Raw genomic sequence first — 27,652 nt, 5'->3', positions numbered from 1 at the left:
AAAAATGAGGAAATACCAAAGAAGAAGGGTCAGTTGGTGCAACCTCTTAAGACACAATTTTGAACAGTTTAAGATGTGAATTCCACAAATACCATTAAAACAATTACAGTGAAGGTTGAAAACGTTTGCAGTAGCCCTTTGAAAATATATCATCCAGTATATTGCTTATAATACACAGACATCAGTTGGGAAATCAAACGGTTTCTCTCTCAGTTCCTCGAACACTTACTTCTCGACAGTTTTTCATCTAAGTGGTTTGATGATTTTCTGCCTACCCTGCACATCATGGAGTCAGCGGCTCGTCTCGCCTCTGTGAATGTGTCAAGATTACAGAGGCCTGCACTGGTCTGCACACACACACACACACACAAAACACTGGCCCTGGAGCAGCTCTGTCAATCCAGGTATCAGTTAATATCAGTGTCCAGTAATGGAAAGACTGATTTACGGTGCATGGACACTACCCAGGTATTGATTTGTTGAGTTCTCGCTTTACTGAACATTCAGACAATGGAGAAAAGAGAAGAGAAGAGGGACTGGAGAAGGTTAAAGTCCGTGAAAAAAGAAATTAACAGTAAAAGAGCAAGACGGTGTGTGACGAATGAGGAAAGAAAAAAGAGAAGTGCAACACAAAAAGGTTTCTTTTTAATTACATTCGATTGACGTTTGGCTTCATGGCTTTAAATTTGCATTATGTTGTGTTTCCATTGGTGGAAAGGATAATAATACATTTTGACAAAAATAATAATGTAAATAAATGAAATAGTAAATATGGCCATTTTAGGTTAAAGTGCCCCCAGTGTATGTTATAAAACAGTAAAATAAATTAAATGAATGTGCTCATTTTAGATTGTTCACACTTACCTGCAGGGACCAGCCTCGACCAAACTGTAGAGCTGCAAAGTTATAACAAAGACAGCTTGTAATATCCCCCCCCAACTGTTTGGCACATTTATATCTTGTCTAACAAAACTATAAGGGTTTAATGTTTTGATTTATGTGCACACAAAGTTTTTAGACTTGCACACCAATTTGCACTGCGGCTCCCTACTCTCAGTATCACTAAATAACCACATACACTATTTGTCAAACTATTCCCCAAAGAACAAGAGCTCGGAGGGTTGGATCCAGACAAATGCAAATCTCTGTGCGGTGTTTGTATTGAGGCCACACAGCAGCAAATGCAGAAGCTTGGTCAGTTTCTTGTTTTAAGCCAAACTGAGCATTTTATCAGATGCCATACTAACATTACTATGCTGACATGATAAAAAAACAAAAACATTATGCAATAGCAATTTCTATCTTTTTCTAAATTGTGTGTGGTTGAATTCAGCATTCATATTGTTATGACCCAACTTGTCCAGGTTGCAGTATGAGAAGGAAAACAGCCAGATAGCTATTAAATGAAGTTAGTGAATTTATTTGTAATTAGAAAGAAAGAAAGGGAAACAACTGAATTCTCGGAAGCTATCAACATTTTTTGCAAAGTAGTGAAAAGATCAGTCTTTAAATCTATGAATAATTAAAATCTTAGTGAGTTTACCCATGAAGCAAACACATTTTATATTTATCAAAATGATCTGGGATTTTTTCAAGCTTTAGCTAAAAGGAGGAAAGTCTATGAACTAATTACATCAAAGTATTAACAGCAAAAGTTCCATTTATTGGCTCTCCAGAGTCTATAATATTCTGTGCTGAAATACGGTTGAATAAACTCATGAACTCATATACAAAGTCACACACTCTACGTGAGAGAACGTTTCAGTTTATTTCCATTTTCCTTCACTTACTATGTGAGCCAGTGTCTGAGTAACTTCATCATGTGGAGAACTGACAGAGACCTGTTTTCCATCTCAGTTTTAACATACATATTGCTGTGCTTGTATTGTGTGCATAATATTGAGATAGAACAGTCACTCTTTGCCAGTAAAAAGAAAGCACAACAACATTTCTCTGCTTCTTCTCTTCCTAATTACTTCAAGCCATAAATTAAAATTAATTATGTGTAACAAGCTTGTCAAGACAAGATTTATGTGGAGTGGGAGAAGAAGATGGAGAAAGCACAACATCAAAGTGTGTGATAATGAAGTGCTGCGTATCTCAATGCAAAGTGTTGCAAGGGTCCTCGTGATCCGTCATGTTTTCCGGACCCAAAAAAAAACTTTTCTCTTAAAATCAAAGTGTTGCATGAGCACAGGATTTGAAATAATGTTTCTGAAGCATTCATTTTCAACTTCTATTTTTTAATATAAATATATATTGTATTCAGTCGCACCTTACAAAGCCATGCGCAACAGAGAACAAGTAGGACTCTGAGCACCTGACAATATGGAATGACAGATCAAAAATATAAATGTTCTTATATTCTTTGATTATATTAATTAGAATATGGAATAGTGATGTTGTTATTGTGATTTAAAACCCAAAATGTAACTTAGCACATTAACATTCCTCCAGCCTCTATTGAGACAAAGGCTGTGCTATTAGGTCGATGGAGGCCTACTTGCAGGGCTACTTGACGAACTACTGCAGCAGTTAATCTAAATTATTTCGTAGACTTTGTCTATTTTGGCTACATTATCTCATTGTATTTTGGGTTCTGGATTTTATGTTATTTTGAGCTTGGTGGCAACAGTAAGCCTCTTAGCTTTCTGGCTTCGATGTCTACTGTCTGCAAACAGGTTTTCTCCTATGGAATAGTTACTCCATACAATACTCCAGCAGAGGAGGTTGCTGCAAGTCTTTAGTTTTCTGTTCGTTCACAGTTCAGCACTGCAGAGAAGGTGGGTACTTTATCCAGACGTGATTGGAAAACCCACCGGGTCCCTTTTTGCTTGGGGCCCCTCAAAGTCCCTTGAGATGTTCATGCACAAAACTGTCATGTTCCTGCCACCAATTATACATTTTTAACTTCTGTCATTTAGGCATGGCTGATGGGTCTAAATGGTCGGATTGTGAGTCTTGTGTGACGGTGCTATGAAGAGAACATTAAAGATTTAAGATCGCTGCTGAATGATCTGAATGATCAAGATTCACTCTAAAAACTGAACCTATTTAAGCTTCAGATTGTGTTTCCGTTATTCTTAGTTCTGTCAGCCTCTGCTCTTGTTAGTGCATCATGGGGCAGACTTTTAAACTTAGTGACTCAATGTTTTTTGAGTTATAGTTCATTTCTCCACTTCTTTTTGTTAATCAACCTGACATTTTTCAACACAGTTGCTTGTATAACACAGTGCATCCATTATATAACATTGTCTATGGGAAAACATGAATTGGACCTTTTTACCTTTGGAACCAGGGGAGCCTGGAATAGTTCCTCCCACACCTCAACTCAATAGAGAGCTGAAGTGATGGTGTCATGTCTGGGTTACTCTCTGTTCCACGAGCTGCTGTTGCACAATGCATTCTCTCATCTAACATATGCTACGTCAATCTTTCTAAAACAAGTCAAATGTGTTTCTGAGGTTTGCTGTTCACACTGCAAGAAAAATGGGATCCGGTAAAAACTTCTACAGTGTTCAGTCTTCTCTGTGCGGCTGTTACAGACATTTCTTAACTTCTCTAAAGACTAATCTTGCTGTCACATGCAAATCCACTGGTGGCAGCAACTCGATTGCTATTAATTTATTCTGCTGAAAATCTTTTATAATGTTGTAATTAAGGCGTCAGTCAGTTTTATAGGAGGGAAATAAACGGCTTGGTTATTCTAAAAATGAAGTATCCTAGTAACTAGTGAGAATGACGCACAGCTCTCTTTGGTCCTTAATTATTCAGGACGCATTTTATTTATCATCAGTTATTCCTTAGTTACCGTCTCGGTAACATCTTAACTTAGTATTTCCTTCTTCTTATTCACCCTCCAACTCCTCAAGTCAGCTCCCCTCTGTCCTCTCTGCTCATCCTCTCTCGACCTTGTCCTTACTTGTCACTTCATCTTCCATTCACTCCCTGCCTTGCATGGTCCCCTCACCTTAAAACGTTGATCTCCTTTCAGGACATTTTTTTTTCTCCAACCTCTCCTGATCTGCCTTTTCCTCTGCTCCCCCTTGTTTTTTTCTACTCACCTCTCCCTCTTTCCCCTTCTTCTCATGCGTCTGGTCTCCCATCTCGTTCATAGATTATTTATCAAATCAGGATGCTGCTGTTACACAGAAATCTATTGACTATAGGTTTGGTTTAAAGAAACCACAAGGGACTTTTCAAGGTTTGCTGAACTTGTCCTCACTGCCTAAATTAGAGTATAGATTATTCCAAACTTGGGCGAGGGGGGATCAGTTGCGAGAGAGGCAGAAAAGTAACAATATGTTTAAGTTAATGGGGTATGCAAGAAGCAACTGGCTGAGGAAATGAGATATTAAGGACAAAGGATGCATGCCTTTGTAATGAGTTATGATGTCCTTGGTTATGGCTAATTCCAGCTTCTATTTGTGTGTGGAGATATTGTAGAGACCAAAGTACACATTATCGTCTCAGTCAGCAATTTCCTGTTTGCTGGTAATTGGATAATAATAAAGGGATTTCCTAAAAACACTGAGCAGAGATATTGTAAAAGTATATGAGGATACTATAAACATGGTGTTGAGGTGAGGCAAAAGGACACATAAGGCTGGTTTATATATGGCAATTTATCTGTAAGAGTATATGCTTACCCTATAGCTACCATCTTAATTCTGAAATAGTTCGTGAAGGGTTGTTAAGTTGCAGATGTGTATTGATGAATAATTACCTGGGTTGCCAAAGTGACCCTTTGTGTCATGTTTTCAATTAAATGCTCAGGCCCTCCTGCTCTCAAAATAATTTAAGGGCAGTTCATTTGCATTCAATTTAAAAACACATTTACAAATTTAAACGATGCACATACACACATTTTCTCCTGGGTTCTTTTTTTTTTATGATTGATTCAGCCAATTACAGCAAGCAATATCACACACAGCTACTGGCCAGTTCCATGAATATGTGCTTACAGTTCACAGAGGTGCACAGCTCCGACCAGGTAGCCTTTAGGTGGTAGACTGCAAGTAGGACTGTTAAATGTTCATTTGAACCATCTCTACCGTTGCATTGCCTTAAATACTGACCCCCCCCAATCTAATGCTCCCCACATTCCATTCACTTACCGTTTATTTAGGGTTATGTCCTCATGTTAAATGTAGATGTCAAAATTCCATCTCGGCCATTTGTTTTTTTTAATACTCATTTCTTATTTATTCATTTGAATGTCTCAACACGAATCAACAATTATACCCAGGAGCTTTAGGTTTCCACATTGTCCCACAGTCGTGATTGGTATCCCTCAAACATGCCATTTGAAATGTCATCAAACTAAACAAAAGTTGACTTTGACTCAAGGGTGAACTCGATTTTGGTCGTTAAAGGTCATGGTTAGTTTGACCTCACAAAACACATCGTTGACATAATGAACCTGGCATCAGAGACAGCTTTAGGCAATCCATTCATGTTGGGCAAATAGATTTAGTCTGAATGAAAATGGTCAAAGGTCATCTTCACTGTTACATCACAATGTTCTGGAAAAATAAACTTTCTTGGTGGTTATTTAATGTCATAACTCAACAGAAGGTGCAGCTGTGATTATATTTCCTTCAATTTGACTTTTTTCCCCAACTCACTGGATTTTCAAGATGATCAGACTAACCGTCATCATATCCTTCAGTGGTGTGAAACTTTGGTGACATGGATATTCTTGGATCCATCTTTTTTCAGCAAACTATTTAAATCTTTAGTCAATGTTTGCAACTAATGATTTTCCTCTTCAGATCGAGTCCAGCATGTCTCTGTAAACCATAACTGGATTTTTCAGGAACCACAGACTGTCTGTCAAAGAAAGATCCTTGAAAACATATGTATTTGTCATTCCATTATTATTTTCATTATGGATATTTTAAAACTCCAAATTACAAAGTTTCAAAGATAATTTACCTTCCCACAGAAAAAACGAACTAAATTATTATTGATGTCTATTTATAAACAGTACTTAATTTAATAGTTTGCATTGATGGAACAGACCATCATGAGAGATATAACCATTTGATTACCAGGTCAGCCTCACAATCCGGACTTAACCTCTCGTAACAGATACTCACATCAATTATTTGATTATGCAGGGAATATAACTGATGAGGCTTTTAATCACCCATCATTTCCTTTTACTAAGTGTGCCAAAAATAAGATTTTGTCAGATTCAAGGTGTTATTTTTTCAGCAGAATGTGAAAAATCTTTTTTGTATTATATCAATGGAGCCCCATGCAAATTGTTGTAATACAATGTTTTATTCATGTCTGTCTGACATGACTCAAACATTTGCTAATGCAGAACATAGTTTTCTAGTACAAAATTTATTTGAGTTCAAATTTGTGCCAGATCCATTGCTGTGGTAGCAGTCTGTGCACACACACGGGGAGATCATTTTGATTGTAAAATAATTGGGGGGGAGGAGAGAGAGACCAGGAACAGTTGTGCACCATCAGGTTTCAGGTCTGACTGGTTATAATGAAAACAATAAGAGTAATAATTATGGATGTAAAGATGTTATTAATGATAACAGCAACAAGCTGAAGGCTCTACCTCCCATTCTACTCTTACAGATGCTAGGAACCACAAGAGAGCCTCTGTTTTGGGACAAAGGTGATCTATTTAAACAATATGGTGTTACGAGCCCATTGATATATATGAATGGGCATGATTGTTAAAGTGATAGTTCACAGAAAAATTTAAATTCACTCATCAGCTACTCACCATTATGCCGATGGAGGGGTAGGTGAAGTGTTGAAGTCCACAAAACACTTCTGGAGTCTCAGGGGTAAAAAGCGCTGCAGCCGAATCCAACACAATTGAAGTAAATGGTGAACACTTCTTCGGATGTAATAGAACAACAGAATAAAACACAACATGCCTCCATACTGCTCGTGAGGTGTCAGAGTGTCCACAAGCCCAACTATCCCTTTAAGGGCTTTGTATGTGAGGAGCAGGACCTTGAATTCTATTCTGAATTTTACAGGGAGCCAATGCAGCGAAGCTAAGACAGGAGTAATATGATCTCTCCTTCCAGCTCCTGTCAGCACTCGTGCTGCAGCATGTTGGACCAACTGGAGGCTTTTCACAGACTTACTGGGACATCCTGATAATAAAGAATTACAGTAATCCAGTCTAGAGGTAACAAATGCGTGGACGAGTTTCTCAGCATCGATTTTCCTAATTGTCATATTATTGCGCAGGTGGAAGAAAGCTGTCCTAGAGACTTGTTTTATTTGTGGGTCAAATTACATGTCTTGGTCAAACATAACTCACAGGTTCCTCACGGTGGAGCTCGGGGCCAAACTAACACCATCCAAGGTGACTATCTGGTCAGACAGTGTTTCTCTCAGATGTTTAGGGCCATTACAATGACCTCAGTTTTATCTGAATTTAGAAGTAAGACGTTTTAGGTCATCCAGGCCTTGATGTTCTTGAGACATTCCTGAAGTTGGACTTAGTGATTCGACTCATTAGGCTTCATAGATATGTACAGCTGAGTGTCGTCTCCTAACAATGGAAGTGTATGTGGTACTTTCTGATGATGTTTCCTAAAGAGAGCAGATATAAGATGAAGAGTATCGGCCAAAGGACAGAGCCTTGTGGAACTCCATGACTAACTTGAACAGAATATATTTTATTTCAATAAAATCTTAATTTTGCCATGGACTTTTTTGTGAAGCACTTTGTAACCTTGTATAGGTGGTACATGTTTACCTATTTAGATGTTCTAGACTACATTCGAGAAGATTGCTATTTTACTAAGTCTACGTAATATATGATGAAATATTGATGTAGGAAACAGAAGGGAACCAAAAACAGAACACTGTTGATTTAGAAATGACATGTTACACTTTTTTTTTTCATGACTCTTCTCCTCTCACTCCAGGGCTTTGATTTCCTCTGATTCTCCATGTGTATTTTTGCATTGTCTCTAGCTGGGCTGTCAAGAGAGGCCGGAGGAAGTCTGACATCCCTGTTGGTTCAGCCAATCTCTGCCTTCCTGGCCAAGAAGTTACTGTCCTCTTCATCAGCAGGGCAAGGAGACTCCTGCGTTCCTCTTGCCATGCCTTCCAACACAGGTATTTATTCCTTATCTGTAATAATTCATGCGTAAAACCTTTTTCTTTTCTTTTTTTTATCATTTCAAACATAATCAGTAATAACAGAAATAATTACAGCATTTGGGAATGTACAGATTGTTTTGTTGCTTCACTGTTCTCTATTTTTGTTTCAGTAGTACTATGTGCTTTGTGGATATCATGTCCTCTTTGGTGTCTTGTGTGGGTACAAGGAACATAAAGGGAGCCAAGGTCACTGCTTCTTTTGCCCTACCCCTGGAGTGAGAGCTGTATCCCTGCTCTCCGGAGGGAGATGAGTGTCATTGCTCCTGTAGGGTGTTGCTCTCCACCTAAATTGTACTCTATTTGGGAATTTCTTGTGTTTGAAAATATACAGTATGTGACAAAAAGATTGTATATCAGCTTTTGGCCAATATAAATGATGGGTTATCCCCTTGGAGCCAACTCCAAGTGAAGGATTTGTTTGTGCATGATTGAGGTACAGATTATATGGGGGATAAGGCTGGCAGGCTGCTGTGTCTGCATTGATATTCATTTTTTCATTAATTCATTTGGCAGACTTTATCCAAAGCAACTGAGGTGTCACAGGGGACCTTAAAGTTCTAAGTGCTACGTGCAACAGGTCCACCAGAAGGGCTTGCTGTTCATTGTAGGTTGTTAGAAGGAAAGGCTTCGCCAGCTTGTTCCACCATCGGGGAACCACAATCGAGAATATTCTGGACTGTGATTGCCTTGTGTGTAGGGATGCAATGGCAGACTATGTTCCTCAGAGGAGCGCAGTGACCAAGTAGGAGGGCAAGCCCCTATATGATTGAGTTCAAGTTTATGGGTACAAACCCTGGATTTGCTCCCTTGGCACGTATCTGTGAATCTAAATCAACTTGGGCAGGCATGATGAGCAGCAGAGTAATATCTGCTCTTCAAGTCTAAAGGAAAACCACACACACATTGCATTCTGGACAAAACGGAAGGTCTGTGCTCAAAGGGAGGCCTGCCACTTCAGAAGTGCAGTTGTCAAGGTGAAAGATCAATGGCCTGACCCAAGAGTTTGGTGGCATAATGAAGAAGAAAAGGGGCCAAAGCTCTTCAGTTACAAGTCAATCTAAATTTAAACCTGCTGAGGTCATTTGAGTGTCTGGTTATGATATCTATTGCTTGCATCCATGCGGATTCACTCTTTATTTGTAACAGGGAGTATATCATGTATATTCTTCATATTAAGTCTAAGGAATGGTCCAGGTTCATCCAGTGAGAGCTGCAGGGCAGGGCTGGGTCTAAATGTCTGCACTTACTTTTCTTAGCCCTCTGTCATCACATTCTAAGTCAAGCGCTACAGGACGGATGGAAGGATGCTGGGAAGAGATAGTGACTATCTGTGTCTATTCCTGTTGGCTTGTAAAGTTCACTATGAAACGATGAAACATTCAATTATCAAGCGTCAGACACGATATCAGTCTTGATTATATAATCTGTCCTCCTGCTGCAATCCATTTGCGAGCTCTGCAGGGATCCCTTTCAATCACACTGAGGAGAGTACCACGGCTTGTCACTGTTATGTGTCTATAATTACACTGAAAGTGCCCCTCTTGTATGAGATTCAGACTAGAGGGGAAATTATTATTCGATTAATTAATTTGGTGATCAACGGCAAATAATCTATTTTGATGATTGAATAATCATTGAAGTAATTACCCATATGAAAATACTGTACCAAGAATCATCTGTCAGGATTTGCTTCTCTGTTTTATATAATTGTGACCTAAATATATTTGTGTTTTGGATCATTGCTCGGATTAAAACAAGACAATGGAAATCAACATACAAAAAAACATGTTTTTGCATGTTCTTGCTTGTTTTTGCGTGCTTAACCCACTAACCACATCTCCCATAGCATATCATTTCTGCTGTACGTTGACTGGTGCAGGTCATAACCTGGAATCTCAGCATTCACAGCTTGGTTGAATCACATATTTGTCTCATCTCTACTGTGGCTCTATAATCCAGTGTTTTTGCAACTAAACTCTCTTGGTCTTTCTTTTTATTTCTCCCTTTAACTCTAATTTCTTCAAGAAACGTTACTTGATGAACAGTATGCCCCAAAGACATAATTCCCTCTCCCTGCAAAAAGCTTATAAATGTCATGACATACTTTCTCTGATTCATGATATGTGGAATATATAACTTTGTGAAGGGAGTGATTAGTGACTGAACTAACTATATAAAAAATACAGTGAACTAACTATATAAATGACAGCATGGTACAAACAGGCAAAGTTTTATGCCACAAAATGCTCATGGATGTGTCTTTTAATTTGGGTGTCATGTGATCACCTAATATACTTATTGGAACCCCAGTACATATGGGCATGTGCTACTGGAAGCTGGACTCATAGGGAGGGGGTCAAAGCAGCACATGTCTTCAGTATAGCAGAAAAAGGCAACCCTGCAAGCTGAAATAGTCGGGAGCAGTACAAACTCAAGCTTTATGCACTACATTTTAATGGTAAATAAAAATCAAGGGATTTATATTCCGATTCTTTCACAGATTTTCACTGGTAGAAATAAGGTATATTCTTAATAACACAGTGCATGCAAGTGCCTGAGACCTCTCAAGTCCACTAGACCTTGACAAAATACAGAATGGAGTCGCAGTTCAGCCAGAACATGATGACGCCTTATCCAGAGTACTTCAGCGATAAGTGCTGAACATGAAAGCTATTAGTGATCTATGGGATCAGTGGTTACCTTAAAATAGAGAAGGGTCATTTTGCCCTTAACAAGCAGAAGACTGGGAGAGATGAGTAGGTGACAGAGGCAGTCAAAGGTTCGAGAGATTTACTGATCTGCTGGTGTACATTGTGAGGACAGTTTTAGCTTTTCATTTAATACTGCATATCAGCCTGTCTACATCTGAACTGATGTGATGCAGTATGAGGGCCTCTGTGTTTCTTTATTGATGCTACCTTAGATGAATGCAGAGCTGATTCTTGTGACTTTATATGATTTTATCATGATGTATGTATTCATTTACTAGTATTAGCAAAAAGCTGATACATGACATCCACTGACTCACACACAGAGTGACAGGAAAATAAAGAAAAACACTTTAAACTCTTATGGCCTTGATTCCTTTGGCCTTAATAATCACATTGTATTAATAATTACTATAGTGAATTTACTTCTGGTTACATGTCATTCATTTTACCAGAGGCTTCATACTTAAATCCCATATGATTAATTTTTCTTAACACAGCAGGTTATATGTAATAATCATTTCTTTAAGCGTGTTGTAAATCAGAATTATGTACTTTTACTCTCTTAAGCACGTGACATCCCACACTCTACGCCAAACCTCAGCAACACTTTCACCAGTTTTCGAAATCGCTGAGGTTGATCTGCTGATTGATCTCTAAACACTCACAGTTTCCACCTTCAACTGCAGTTTGCTTATGGCGGTGTCCAGAAAAGGATTTCAGTTTGCCAGGGTTCCAAATAGCACATACATAAGGAGCCAATCCAGTCGACGTGAGGGATGGGGCTTTCTACACGGTTTCGCCATAGCATACCTCAGATAACGAAGTGTACATGGTGTTTTGCAAGCTGTTTGCTAACATAGCTGGGTCAGAGCTGGCAATCAGGACCAAGCTTGTAGTTAACTCAAGACTATTGTTATCTATTACTAATATGTTTCTAACGTTGTAGAGAGCAATACAAAGAATAAAAACCCTTCGAACACATCAACTTGTAAGTAGTAGTATGTAACTTTGGAGGACATATTTTAGGTTTTAGGGCTTTAATAGATGCCAGGAGAGGGAAATTAACAGCTCTTAGCATCTGAATGCTGCTTCAGAAACTTCTCCACTTTTCTAAGGCACAAAGTAATTGCTCTTCGCTCCTTCAATCCAAAGTGTTTTGGTGTTGAGCTTAAAGAGTCAATATCTGTTGACCCTAAAGTGCGGATAACGAAAAAGCAATAGGAACAAAGGTAAGGAGGCATGCAGAGATAACATTTAATCTATATGTTATAGGCGGTTGTACCTGTCGCCCAGCAGGCTGGTCAGTGACTCGTGTAGAATGTTTCCCTCACTTCATTATTTCATATCTTTCTTAACTAAGTGCAATCTTAAAAAAAAAGCCTCTAAAAACATTAGCAGTCAGAGGAACGTTATATATAGACCCGCTCCCTACAATTTTTTTATTACATTCCGGTTTTATTGTAGTTGTATGCCGTCCTTGCTCTTGTTATTTTTTGCTGCTTAATTACTTGAACTATTTTATTGCAGTACAATTTTGATTGCCTTGAAATGTGACTTGGCTCTTGGGTGAGCCTCATGGTCAGATCATCATAAATGAGATGCAGTTGTTAATTAACCTATAGTGAATGAGGTGAGAGAAGAGATGCAGTGACACGATCTTACTGTAGCAGCCCGTGAGACTGTCCTTCACACAAAAGGAAATAGCTAGATTGCATAAAAGAGATACTTTCTTATGAATGTACTTGATGATTGTTTCCACATTCCTCCTTGATGGAAAAATAAGCCACTAAAATATAAAGGAATTGGGGCAGTACTTTACAGGCCCTCAAAAATGGCCATACATTTCTTGTGGGGAAAAAAACGACACTCAGCATGGAGGTACTCTTATGAAGGACAGAAATCAGCAAGTGGCACAGTGTCTTAGTCTGTTTTTAAGATAGCCACAAATAAATTCAAGCAGAATATATTACTCAAAAAAGACAAGGAAAGAAAATAAATATATAGTGAGACTTTAATTTCCCTGAGAGAGATGAATAGATGATAAGAGGGCAGTGAGGATGTCTTCCTGTCATTCAAACAGGAGAGTGGTGGGTAGAAATATAGAGAGACAGGAGCCCAAAGAAGCCAAGCAGGAGAACAGAATATACTAGTGAACAAGGTGAAATAAGCAATGAAGGAATGACTTTGAACGAAATTGCAAAACGGTGTATTTCTTTACTACCTCCAGTGACATTTAACCATATTGAAATTCTGAGATATGTGGCTGTGAGTTTTCTGCCACCAATTCAGTACAGTGGGTGAATTTATGTTCACAACAATGAAAATGACATTTGAGGCAAATTAAGATGTATAGAGTTTACCAAAAATCTATGGTTCCAATTGTTTTTATGTCATCGTTCACCGACTTAGTTAGAGTTTCATTGTACTAATATTTACTGCTATGCACCTAAGTCAAAGTGAAGATCGGGGAGGTGAGGTTTCTTTTGCAGGTATTTGGTCATAAACTAGAGTTTTGGACATATTGTATTTGTACCAAATTTCCAAACTATCCATCCAATAATTGTGGAGATATTTAAATTAAAGCCAAAAAATATCAATATAATGGCGGAGGAAAACTTGGGAATATCAAAGTCATCGGGTTCATTATCTCGGAACCATGTATGTCTCCATGTTCATCTCTTTCAACTCCCTGGGGTCTCCACCCCAGCCTTGGTAGTCCTGGTGGGCCTCTGCATTGGCGAGCTGGTTGAACTTGTTATTGGCCTTGTAAGTCTGTCTCTGTGTGCCTGTAATTCGGGGAGCTAGCTGGTCCCACCTAATAAGTCCACGGCTGAATTTCTGAACCTAGTCTTGGCAATGAAGTGTTCGCCATTGGAACACTTCCCTGATATTAATGCAGCTGAGTTGTAAATTGACTAATGAATTATAATAATAAAGCTGTTATGCTATGACAAAAAGCAGAGAAACACAGCCGTCCGCAATAGTCACTATGAAACTTTGAACGTTTAAGGAATTACGGTGTAGTGCAGCTCATGTACTGTTTCTCGCAGCTCTGCATTCAGTTTGTCCAATATCCCTTTTCCACTAACGTGAACCAATTTCCAGTTCCGGGCTGGTGCTAATGCTGGCGCAGTTGCCTTTCCACAGGCCAGTGCCGTTCAAAGAGCAACGTCATGACGTCACTGTATACGTCTGTATACGGCGCCGCTCTCCCAGCTAATGCTAGCGCTAACTTTAAGCACAACAACAAAAACAGAGGCGGATACATCGTATTTTAATGAGTGTTGCTTGTAGCTTTACTTTTCCGTTCTCGTGTATGCTCGAGAACATCCAAACCCAACTGGTCCAGCATATTCTTGCAGCTCGTCATGATCGATACAGAAATGTTGGCACTCATTTACGTTATTTGTTTCCATGAATGCTATATCGCTAGTTGCATAAGACGCCGTTCTACTACTTCTGGTTTGAGGACGGTGTGCATAATATTATATAAAATACACACAAACATGTTTAAATTACCAAGCACACATCGGACTTACAATACAGTATGAAACATTGTTTTAAATAACAAAATACATAAATATTAATCTTGTGTGTGAATAATGACTTGTGAGATTTTGGTCCCCCCCCCGCTGTTCACTTCATGACTATATGGCCTTGGATCATAGAATTTCTTTTATTTAAGTTTTTGCTCAGATTTTCTCCTCCTTGGCTGCTCCTCTGCTTCCTCTCCTGCTTGACAATTCAATGATGCTGTTGGAACTATATGACAAGCTCAAACGCCTCCTTGTTGGTGATTGGCTAGAATAGAGTTGTGTGGCTCGGTCTAAGCCACTTTGTTTTTTTTTTTACCATAAACAGGGTCATAACTGTGACTGCTTTGGAATTGCATTTGAGCAACTAAACCCATGAGGGTTAAGTTGGGGAATGACACTTAAGTATATTTGTTCAACAGGTCTGTCTATACTGGTTGCTTATGTCATTTTTTAGCCATTATGACACTGGTTTGATACAATTTTGCAATGTTTGCATGATTCCCCATAGTACTGCTCAACTAGAGGGATCAAGCATATTGAGGTGGCAGAGTGTGCATCTATGTGGAAGCAAAGGAGAGATGAGACGATACAGTATTAAGGGGTAATTCTTACATTTAAGAGTGTAAATTCCTTTTTATCCCAGCATCCTCACCCTCTGCCTCTACCACACTGCCACCTCCTGCTCCTGCTCTCCCTCGTTCTCAATCCTTCATCTTTCTCTCAAGCCTCCACTCACTCATCCCCCCCTCCTTCCCTATTTACCTCCTACCCCAGCAGTTTTCCGGGGTTGATGCGAGGGAGTCGTCATCTCCTGTTGCCAGCATGTTTTCCCATTGTACGCATGTATGGTCTGTCCATTTCCATTTATTCCCCAATAAATCCAAGCTGCTGGTCACCGACTGGAACACTGCTTTCTGCTGTTTCCCATGTTGCACAGATAACAGTCACTCATGCACACGCACATGCACACGCACACACACTGAGTTTGTAACTGTCACGCACCCATGCTGCCCAAGTGACTCACACAGACAATCAATGCTGTACCCCCCAAAAACCAGTGGACACATATGAGTACAGTTGATCCATCAGTGCGGGGGGAGGGGGCTTATTGTGCTTAGTGAGCTACTCTTCCCTCAGACATGTTTTCAGTTGTGAGCGGCAAGCTCCTGGTGGTAGCTTTTACTTGTCACTCTTGGATACTTATTGTTTGATATAATATTTGATATACTTGCGGGTTATCTTGGTTTACTGTCTTTTCAGTGGTTTGAGGGGTCACTCAATGGTATGCTGTAGATTATAATTTTTTATCAGTGCATATTTAGTGTGGGTCATGTATCCAAATAGTTTGTCCTCAATCTGAGAGAGAGAGAGTGTGTGTGTGTGTCACATTGTCCCCGCTCTCGGTACATCCAATAGTTCTGCGAGGTAGGTGTCTTTTCAAAGTGTTCCCATTACGTCCAATGAGTTGGAAAGAGGGAAAGAATGGGCATTAGAGAGTGAGAGTGAAAAGGGAGAGAGAGCACGAGAGAGATGTAATCTGTCTCCAATCGATTGGCTGCACCTCTGACCACTCTTGGGATCCCAGTATCATTTGTTTCCATCCGTCTGCCTCCTTTCATTTTTTTCTCCACTCCTTTTAATTCCCTTTCTTCTTATTTTTTCTCTTTTAATTCCCATTCAATTAAGGCTGGCTGTATTGGCTGGTCATTGGTTAATTGCTCAGGGGGCCTCCATGGAGATCGCCAGACCTGAAAGAGATCGTGCAGTTGCCCTCACAGCACTTTCAGTACTACTTTCAGTACTACTTTCAGTACTACTTTCAGTATTGTGTGTGTACAAATCTGTTAATGCCAGTGTTTATTTGCCACACTTTGTCCAGTTGTGATAAATGGATCTCTTAAAAGATTCTCGCTCGTTGTAAGTTCTATCAGTACTTTATTTTTTATGATTACAAATATATGTTTGCGAGAAAGCTCATCTTGTATAGCTTTGCCAAATCCTCTCCAAAGATTCCTGAATACATCTGGCTCTTTGGGCTCCTTACCAACTGTTTAGTATCCAGGCAGTTAAAAGATGATTTCTGGGGTACACACACGGCCAGCACATCCAAATGTCTTCCCATTGCACATTATTGTATACCGTCCTAAAAAGGGGAGTTAAGTTAAGCAGTGATACATTTAAGAGTCGTGTGTGTGTGTGTGTGGGTGGGGGGGGCTTCTTATGTTGTGGGAACCTAAATACACACAGTCGCTGGGGACTTTTCTTCAGTGGAAGACATGTTAGAAGACAAGGTTAGGTCAGGTTTAGACAAGTAGTTACTATGGTTAAGGTTGAAGTAAGTCTCCAGGAAATCAATGCAAGTCAATATAATGTCCTCTGCTGTCATGGAGATCTCTCTCTGTGTGTGTGTGTGTGTGTGTGTGTGTGTGTGTGTGTGTGTGTGTGTGTGTGTGTGTGTGTGTGTGTGTGTGTGTGTGTGTGTGTGTGTGTGTGTGTGTGAGAGAGAGATAGTGCATGTCCATCTCTCTCATCTTCAGCCCTTTTAGATTGATTAATTCACTGAACACACTCTGCCCCCATCAGGCCTCGTGGCTTTGGCTCTGACTCTATCTGAGAGGTCTGTCTGTTGACCAGACAATTACAAAGCTAGTCCATCACCACCTCTAAGGTGTGCCGCAAGCTCCTGGTTACCCTGGCCCGATGGACTGATTGCACTCACACATTTACACGTGCACGGACATGACACCACACACATGTCCCTGCTGTTGAGAAGCATGCACACGCTTCTCGACGTACTTGAATTCAGGAGCATCACTGGGGTGAGGGTAAGTTGATGACAAGACTGCAGGGGCTTGTAGAAGTAGAATCACATTATCCTGCCTGCACATCATAAAACACCACTTAAACGTTTGATTGAGGAGGTTGGCTCAACTATTAAATCTTTATTTGCGGTTAGTCATAATGTTCTCTTAGAGCTTATTGACAATATAACAAGTTGCATACTTTTCTTTTAATCTGGGATGAACTGGGCTGCAAGACTTAATGACCAATGTGTGTGTGTGTGAGGTCCTGATTCCATTCAGACACATGCATGAGTCACTCCCAGTTCATCCTGGAGGATTTGGACAGGGTTGAGGTCAAAGCCCAAGATTGTCACTGTTTGATGGAGCTTAACTTAATCAGAAGTAAATGTTACCAGCCACAACCATACACAATTTGTTTATCAGCTTTACAGATGTGCAGTAAATGTACAACAATAGTAATAGTACAGTAGTACACTAACATGTGTACTTTGACACATTTTAGATGTAGATGCTTAATTGTTAATCAATCTAAATATCAATCTTAATCATAATAGTGTCATTCAGCCTCCCCCTCTCTATCTATCTATCTATCTATCTATCTATCTATCTATCTATCTATCTATCTATCGCTCGCTGCATTCAGACACTGTCTCATCACATTCCCTAGATGGGCTGCGTGTGAGAAAACAGCAGCGGATCATTCGGAGGATTCTCCGCGATCAAGTGAGTGTGTTGATGACGTTTCTAACGCGCCATGGACACAAAAATGATGAAGAAGCCTTACACGTAGAAGACACAGACAAAGATGTCCCAGAAAACGTTTGGTGGGAGCCGACGCCGGTGTCGATGTGCTGGAAACAGAAACATGCGATCTCCGCAGCGAAAGTAATATGTCACATCCTGCCCTTGCCTTGGTGCCACCCCTCTCCTGAATAGTCTGGAGATTTCTGTGTTGTGGTCACATCAGACCGTAGAATCTCCTGCTGAGTTGTTGTTGTGTGTAAGGAGAAAGTCCAGACCCAATTGTGCGCCCATTCCCCGGAGATGTCTGAAAACAGCTTGTGTGTGTGTGTGTGTGTGTGTGTGTGTGTCTGTCCCACGCACATGTACATGTAATCCAACACAATCACCTTAAACCAATTAGAGTCAGAAAAATTGAAGCTTTGATTTCCGAATTCAAATTCTGTCTCAATCTTGTTTCCTCTATTAACTTTTGAACCAATATTCATGCCTTACTCTCTCTCTCTCTCTCTCTCTCTCTCTCTCTCTCTCTCTCTCTCTCTCTCTCCCCCACCTTTCCCCCTCTCCCACTCAGAACAAATGCCAAAAGTGTAACAGATTTCCGTGGCAATTACAAAGCAAGGCTGCGGAGGGAGAGGCGGGCGAAGCAGAGCAACTTGAAATGGCTTTATAGAAAGGACTCCCAGGCCCTTTAATTACACCACTATTGATTGCTGTGTGCAGGTTTCCCACATTCACTAACTGATTTTTCCTCTCAACTCTGCATTTAATGGCCTGCAGAGAACGGCAGTGAGATGCTTCTGAACTTAGACTCTATATCAGCTCTTTTCATTAGGTGGCACTTACTGTTTAAATGTATGGGTCTGTGGGTGATAAAATCAGCTCACTTTATTGCAAGCTGTGATTACTGTCTTGTGGCAACAGGTGGGGTTTCAAAGTTTGTAATCACCACCAAAATGTGAGCAATGCAGTGTGTGGTGCTCCAAGACAGTTTTTATGGTAGGACAATTAATACATAGGTTTTATTAAGATGAAAATCACATTAATCAGAATGATTGAGCTTCTCTGTTACAGCCTTGGTATCTTCTAAAATGAATGATTCAATCATTTTTGTCAAATAACACCGCATAAGTAATTTAAATGAGTCAGATGTTGTAACAATCAGTAGCGTTCTCTTTCCTACAAGAACGAGAGGTTTTCTCACAAGAAAAACAGCAGCCTGTTTGAAGAGACTTGAAACCTAACCGGAGAGGGAGACAGAGGTTGTGGTGGCGGCCAAGCAAACCAGGGAGTGAATGAAGTGAGGGAGCGGTGAAAACCAAGCAGTGAATCAGATTCATGCTTTTTGTTTTTTTCTTTCTTGCACGGTGGTTCCATTCTAAAACACAAGTAAACACGCCCACTCCATTGCTCAGTCCCGCCCTAAGGTCGATGCCCAGAAACATCCTAAGAACAGACGTGATGAAGACATATTGTCAAGTGTGGCATGATTTTGTCATTCTAATAGCAGCATTCTAAAACCACTACAATTATATTAACAGCGCCTTCTGCACAGGGGGGCCATTTTAAATAGAAATAACTTATATCCCAAATTAACCAAAGAGGAAGCATTTTGAGAAATGATAGACATTGTTTAACAGTCAGGTTGCTTCGAAATGCAATGACATGACCAGTTGAAGACTTTCGTCACGAAGTTTGTCTTTTTAAGGGTCAGTCATGGTGATGTTCCTTGAAGCAGACAGAGGTTCAGTTTCCTGTTTTAAGGGCGATTTCAGAGACTGAAATGCTGTGCTTGGGGGGAGGGGGGGCACAGCCTGTCTAACACCTCTGATACACAATGGTGAAATCAGCATGAATCCTACCATTGATATTCACTGTTTCTGTCCCTGTTTGGAAGCAAGCAAGTCGAAAGTTATGCAGTCTGTTGATACGGAGGGGAGCTGTGGGAATATCTGCTCTCCCTTTTCACATTTCATTTACCTCGTAAAAGACATCGGACATATATTGCAGTCCCTTTAAATATTTTCATCATCTCTCAAAACTTAACTCAGAGTCACCTCTTACCTGTAAAAACAGCCCTATCTGTAAACCCATTCATCATGAGGTGGAATTACTCTATGACAAATCTCTGTGGCTGTGTGCGTCTGCAGATTGAATACACAAACGGGGCCACATGTTCCATCCCGGCTCTTTAGCCAAAGTCATTTGTGCCAGTGTCAAAAGTGATAAATGGCACCTATGAGAAAGAAGGCAGTGAATTTTTATAATGTATTAAACAGGAGGAAAGCAAGGGGCCGGGAAAGTGGGCTGTCGTGCTGTGGTGCGGCGCTGTAGGCAGGGGACCTCTGTCACACACAGTTTGAGCCCCTGCTTCACATCTTTACTGGCACCTCCTCTTTATTTCCCTCAGATATCCAGCCACCAACCGCCCCTGGCGCTCACAGTTGTCCAGCAAGGAAGCAGAGCTGGCAGACACAGTATCCAGTGACTGCTCTGCCAATTGCATTGTGTGGCACTGTGTGTGTGTGTGTGTGTGTGTGTGTGTGTGTGTGTGTGTGTGTGTGTGTGTGTGTGTGTGTGTGTGTGTGTGGTCTTCCTCTTCTGTTTTTGTGAGAGACAGTTCAAACATCAGACTTTCACTTGTGAACAATACATTTACCATATATTTTGGGTCATTTAGATTCTTATTCATCTCTGTACATGGTCAAATTAAGAATAGAATGTGACCAGTAGAGTCACTTTGAGTGTATATCAACGAAACACATTCTGGAGGCTAGAAAAAAATATTTTATTCCTCATCAAACATTATTCTGAATTTTATTTGGAAACATTCATCGATCTCAAATCAATTAAAAAACAAACATGTCTCACATTTGCGACAATCGGCTCAGATGCAATTTTGGTCATTGCCAATGTGAGCGAGCTGACCAGTAAGCGTCACCAAGCAGATGTTGTGTACCTGTATAGCTGAAACTAAAAACATTACATTTCCAAGTCATCTCCAGCTTGTGGTGCAAAAGCTTCTGCTCAGCCATATTTTCTCCCCTCCTTTTTTGTTTTTCGCTGCAAAACAGAACACGGTGCAAGTGTAGCAAGCTGACTACATTGAATTTCCTCCATGTTTGTTTTTCTTCTTACATCCCGGTTGATCACATGAGTTTCTGTGACATCCCAAGTCTCTGGAATCACCACTGTGAAATTGTTTCCTACAAAGGGCAAGTGTGTGGTCTTATATTCTGGCCAAATCATCTAGTTTGTACATTCTGATGATTGTAATACTGAAATTGGTTGCATTTGTCATTGTGTCTGTGGTCTCCCATGTTTTTAAAATCTGTAAAGAGTTGAAAATCTTCTAGAGTGCACTTATTCTATTGTGTGTCCAGATAGAAGTGGAACACACAGGTCAATGCATTTCATTACAGACCATCGGTGGTTAAAACAAAAAAAAAGAAATCAGTAAACTCATTTTTTATGATGGATGTTAACACTTGTATACAGGTCAGGGTGTGTAAACCAAGTGAACAGGTGGCCAGGGTTTACTATACACTGCTCTCCTCTGCCTGTACTGTACACTCTTGTGAATATGCTAATACCTCATATTTTTGGACAAAGACAAATCCCATCATAAGAATTAGGAAAAAAACAACCCCTGACAAACATTAAACGTTTACAATGAAACGTGAACGCTGAGGGTAAGTGTCGAAGTGGAGCGGGTGAAACCTCAGCAGCTGAAAAGCCACTGCTTATAAAAGCCACTCATCACAGCCGTCGTTCTCTCATTGGCCAAGAGTGATGCATCGAAATCACACATGCACACATGCACATAATGTGTCTTGGTGATAAACACTACGCGCTACTTTACTGTTCTCATCCTACTCTTGAATTGACAATCTCAAAAAATGCATGAGAACCAAATTGACCTCAAATAGTTGAAAAATACAATGTTTTAAATGCAAAGGTTTCTAACAAAGACACACACGTATGCACACACACACACACACACACACACACACACACACTATCACACACGTGCACACACACACCTATACTCACACTTGTCACAAACCATGATTCTCACAGGTATTGTACTGAAAAGTGCTTTGAGTGGTCATCAAGACTAGAACATTGCTATATATAAATACAGACCATTTACAGTGGACCACCACAATAAAGAAGAAATATGATTTAGTGTCGCTTAGCATGTATAATGACAACCAATTGACAATTGATGGTCAACACAAGGATCACTTTTTGACATCCATTGAAGGAAACGGGGGATTTTTATTTTTTCTTTATCTTAGATTTTGTTGTGTTCTTTTTCCCAGAGCGAAAGAAGATCACGCTGACGGTTGGAAGCCAGCTGTCCTACAAGAAGATCTACAATGTCGTGGGATACCTGAAAGGAAGGAGGAACCCAGGTTCGTACAAATACTTTGGAGTTTTTACTTCGAGAAAGGCAAACATATATCTCTCTCTCTCTCTACACACACCCACACACACACACACGTACTCAATATATTACCAAACTCTGTCAGTTTTGAATATTTTAATAAAGCTGCTCACTGACTGTTGGTAATTAATAGTTCTACAGCTGTGCTATGCTTTCGAGCAAAAGCTTTACATGCACCTGTTCATTAGAGCACTCTTACCATTTTGCTTTAGCTCAAGACAAGCAGCAGAAATGATGGATAAGATGAAAGTGATAGTTTGACGTGTTGGGAAACACACCTGCCCACTCACTGACAGAGAGGCAGATGAAAAGATCAATACCACTGTCATATCCGTCTGCCTCCAATGAGGCAACAACAGACAGAAGGACTGGAAACAGCAGGAGCCAGCGGAGAATCCAGAATTGTACAGCTCCCAGCCAAGAAATAGGCCAGCACATTATTGGTATTAAGATTTTTGGGCAAATCAAACATATCTGATACAAATTGTTAATTAGTGTGTTTAGATGTGCTGGTAGACAGATAGTTTTCAGACAGAGTCTGGATAACCATTTTGTCCCTTTTCCAGTTTCTTTCAATCAGAAAGTTAATAAACATAATCCCAAGATAACAAACTATTTAAAAAGTCCACTCTGCAGATAAATACAACATCATCTGTCATCCATTGCGTGCCAATTTTAGCTATGTTATCAGTCATGATATCAGATGCTGTAGTGTGTCCTTCCTTTGTGAATGCATTTTGTATATCAAGTGTAATATGAGCTAACAGTATTTACCTAATAATTTGTGAAGAAGTGATGTCCTAATTTGAACTAGAATATCAAGACTTTCTTTCAGTGACAAACCAGCCCAAAGATTGTCTGTTTAAGCAAATTATTATTATGCCGGGTTAACAAATTATGACTATGCCAGGTGACCTAGTGACTGTGGCAATAGTGACAGGGGCGAAGGAGGAAGGCAGGTGATAGATGGATGGGTTGACAAAACACAGGGCTTTAAAGCAACACAATGTCTTTTTGACTGGAAATAACAACTCCAGAACCATTTGGACGATACACAAATTTATAATAGAGAGAATGGCATCTCTGTTATTGCCACAGTGCTTCTAGAATGCCTGGTATTGCAACAGTCAGAGAATGCTCTTCATGGCATACATCACACTGCAATAACCAGAGGTGGAGTTACAGTATATAGCTGTGAGTAAAAGTTCTCAGCATGGACAAACCCAAACCACTGTGAATTATTATATTTTATGATTGAAACAAAGCGGGTGCACTGTCCTGACGTTCGCTGTATTGATCTTAATAACAGCAACCGTATTATGTATGAAAGAATCAAATGTAGGCAGTGATCTTATGTGAAATGGTCTGTATTTATATAGAGCTTTTCTAGTCTTGATGACAACTCAAAGCGCTTTACAGTGCAGTTTTACATTCACCCATTCAGACACACATCCACACAGTGCATCTACAGTGTGTGCAGCACTTTTCTCTAAGAGAAGGGGCAATTCAAGTTCCGTATCTTGCCCGCCGATCTTCTGCTTCGAGGACGACCGCTCTAACCCCTGAGCCACTGCCGCCCCTTATCAGAGTCATCTCCGTTTAACAGATATTTGTGTTTTGTTGGGGGATGCTAAAAGTACACAACCTCAGTCCTGTCTGAGACCACCAGTTTATCTCTCACCAAAATGTGCTGTCAGTATTTGTACATGTCATCAAATAAGCCGTGGGAGTCTGAAATCTTGCAAATCTCATTGCACCATACAATGCGTGTTATGTACAATATGCACATATAGCATTAAACTCACCATCTTACACTACACACATACTACTCATTCAGAGGTTTAGCAAACAAACAGTATACAAGCTGAAAAAGCAAGTAGTGCTCCTGCTGAACTACAACAACACTGTCATTCCTCTGTCATTCTTTTTAGCATGTCAATTTCCATAGCTGATGTCACAGCTTCTTACTCTAAACGTCATGTTTGTGTAAGATCCTGTAACATTTCCCTCTGAGAATTACGCCTCCTACCTGTGTGGGGAACCCCGTGTTGCTGTGACACAGGAGACCACAGTTGTTCTTACATGTGAAACCAATTGCAAATGATATCTTTTCTGGTCCTTCACTGGTCCACAATTAAACAACGTGTTTATTATTACAACCACACCTAAACCCAACCAAATCAAACTGCGACTGTTCTGCAACTTGAACACATGCACATCTACTTTTGTTATATGAAAATATTAATATGTCACTCTGTAAAGGTCATTAATACTGGAAAAATAAGTTTTGACTCTATAAATAAATAGATTAACATTTCAAAGATACTTCTTATTTAGGTTTGGTCCCTTTATCATTATGATAAATCCATTATTTGTCAATGAATATATTTTGTCTTTGTCTTGAATGAAATGAGACTTTGTGTCAGCTGTCAGTGAACGGATGTTTTGATCTCATGCTGCATCTTCAAACATTTCAGGTTTGTGGATTTCGATTGTATTTACTTTGAATTTCTTCATTTGATGAATGGCCCTTTGTTCATTATTCTGCAAAAGACCAGCTTTATTCTGCCCTGACATTTCCAGTTTCAAATTAATTTACTGCTTCAATATTGAATGGTACAATTTACTTTCACTTTATTCTACTAAACTCTTATCCTTTAGGCGTCTTGGATTTTGCTGTATTAGTCATACTGGCCTGTGCAACAGGTCAATCAAGTCAAAGTAATTCAGTTAGAAAACATATAGCAGCACTCTGAAGGTGGAGGTCACACAGAGAAGGAGACTGGAGTGACTCATCGCTCTCTGATCATCACGATCAGACCGCTGAGTCACTTTCCGCTGAGACGAGAAGAGCATGGTCTCAATCCTACTGTATTTATATTAAAATAAGGCACATCACAACCTACAAAAGACATTAGCATGCTAATGGCTTCAGAGGCTTCTAAGCTTACCTGATACTGAGGGAGCGTGGGCGCAGTTTTATACATTCAGGGTCTGTGATTGTCAAGTGTTTGAATGTGTGTGGTGGCTTAGAAGCATGTGGCTCAATATTCAGATTACTTTCTATGTACTGCAGCAACTACATCTTAGTTTCTTATTTGACTAGTAACACGTTTGACAATGGGTTCACCAATTTCATTTTGCATTCTTGTAAATTATTCATAGTATTATTGTCGTGATGGTGAATTGAAACTCTATGGGTCTTTGCTAGATGAACAAAAATAAGCTTTTCACATATGTTACCTTGCTGTAGGAAACTGTGATGGGCATTTTCATTTTTTTAGATAAAATCATTTAAATATAAAAGTTGAGTTAATCATTTGATTTAAGTAATTTAAATGATTCATTCAAATAATTGTAGGTTGCAGCCCTGATGACAAAATGACAAAGCATTGAACTCATTTTAGTGTGAACGCACCAAGTCAAGTGGATCATTTCTCTGCAGGATCACGCAGCGGCGTAGGATGTCAGTTAGAGATGGAGGTGCAGAGAGGAAGTCTGTATGATGACGTCATTGTACATGCTATGCAGCAGCATGCTATTTGTGATTACAGCATTAACACAACAGAAAGAAAACCTGCTGTATGTCCCCACAGCTTAGAACCATATTCAGTTATGGACAGTTCACACAGGAAATAGGAACGTTTTTCTTCCTCAGAGGTTGATACATTGTTGACTGAGTTATCTTTGGCACAGTCTACATTTTCAGATACACAGAAAATACACTAAACATTGTACAAACATATACAACGTTAGACCTACTACTATGCAGCTTTCAAAAAGTAACGGTGGGCACAGAGGTGGCTCAGAGCACCTCCGCCTGTACCAGAGGATCGATCAGCACAACTCGGGGCTGTTACCTGATTGATCCTCTGGTACAAAAGGCAGCAGCAGAGCTGCCGATCAGAGGGACGGTGAGACGCACACGAAAAACTGATCTGAAAAGCTGGACACCGGAAGAAAGTGCTGGTAAATTAAGTTAATAGTTTTTGTATTTATTTATCTTTGAGTTAATAAAAGGATGCTAAAAAGCAACAGTTTGCATTACTTTCCAAATGCAATTATTATTTTTGTCATCAATTTATTTTTGACTTTTTTTTTGCCTTGAAGTTACAGCCCCTTGTGAGTAGGGGGTGTTGCAACCCCCTCATCATCCAGCATCCATGATCATTTGTAACATAGACTGTGGGCTATGTAAGGATGAACAATATGACAGATTCCCAAAAGTGGAGACAAAGTATCTGGATTGCCTCCTGGTGGCTGTTTGCAGTATAGGTCATATGCCCCACCACCTCCTTGTTAACTGATGGGACATGAAAAGCTATTTCCTGTCATTTTACTTAGCTCTTATCACACTGATGTACGCTCAAGAGTTCATGTTTCTACTAATTTGGTGTTTTAATTAGATATTTGATGCAACAAAAATGGGTCCAATTTGATCATGATTGACAGCTGAGACAGACGCCTGAGGTGGAGACGTGTGGTCTATCTTTGTTTACAGTCTTTGATTTGTTCTGACACACTTGATCCACTGTTGTCAAGAATAGCTTACCCAGCTTTTATGTGTCTGCAGTCTCTTGGTTTCTCTGTCTTTTAGTAGTTTATTTCAGGTCAGAGCTTCTTCAGTCATTGTCCATTTATGGGATATTTGAGGGACAAGTGTGATAAAGATAAAATGTTTCATTATCAGTCAAGAAAAGACTGAACAATTTGGGTAGTAACATACAGGGACATGTTTTAAATGGACTCATTTTCCAGCTCGGGTCGTTTCCTAACATATTATGTCCTATTAATATTTAAATGGCAAACTAACCCCTCAGTCAGCTGTTTCTGTCCTTATCTCTTTAAATGATCCCTCTGCAGAGAAGACCCTTCATCGTGCCCTTGCCTCGCCCCCACGTGTCCCCCTCACCTGCCCTTCTCTCCACTCGTAGCAGCGCATCGCTACCGTACCTGTCCAGCCCAGTCACTGGTGGAAAATTACCTTGCTGATTTACAGTGTGATATTAGGCAGCCATAATGGGCCACTAAAACAGATATTATGGGCCACAAATCTCTGGAAGGAGCCACCCTTTCACTGGTTGTTGGCATTTGATCATGGCTGTTCCACGCTCATTTGTCTCGATCCTAAACAGAATGAATATTCATGCTGTTCGCAAAGGCTTTGAGTCATTCAGCCCACAATAATGTAGGGGGCCAATTTGCATGAAAATGCTTCACTATCACGCAATATATTTATTTTTGATGTTGTTT

The 27,652-nt window shown here is 39.9% G+C and overlaps 1 protein-coding gene across 1 annotated transcript in view; it reads left to right on the top strand.

Moving 5' to 3' along the window:
• Nucleotides 1–2,926: 2,926 nt before the first annotated feature.
• Nucleotides 2,927–27,652, top strand: part of LOC118121298 (inactive N-acetylated-alpha-linked acidic dipeptidase-like protein 2) — a 162,823-nt gene continuing 138,097 nt past the window's right edge. The window contains exons 1-3 of the mRNA XM_047342998.1: nucleotides 2,927–2,954; nucleotides 7,969–8,112; nucleotides 22,275–22,367. Of these exons, the coding sequence (XP_047198954.1) occupies nucleotides 2,927–2,954; nucleotides 7,969–8,112; nucleotides 22,275–22,367 (265 nt within the window). The remainder of the gene's footprint in view (nucleotides 2,955–7,968; nucleotides 8,113–22,274; nucleotides 22,368–27,652) is intronic.

The sequence above is a fragment of the Hippoglossus stenolepis genome, chromosome 14 (genome assembly GCF_022539355.2).
Source record: "Hippoglossus stenolepis isolate QCI-W04-F060 chromosome 14, HSTE1.2, whole genome shotgun sequence".
NCBI lineage: Eukaryota > Metazoa > Chordata > Actinopteri > Pleuronectiformes > Pleuronectidae > Hippoglossus > Hippoglossus stenolepis.
Note: the sequence above shows the minus strand (reverse complement) of the source record. Positions and strands in the feature narration are given on the sequence as shown.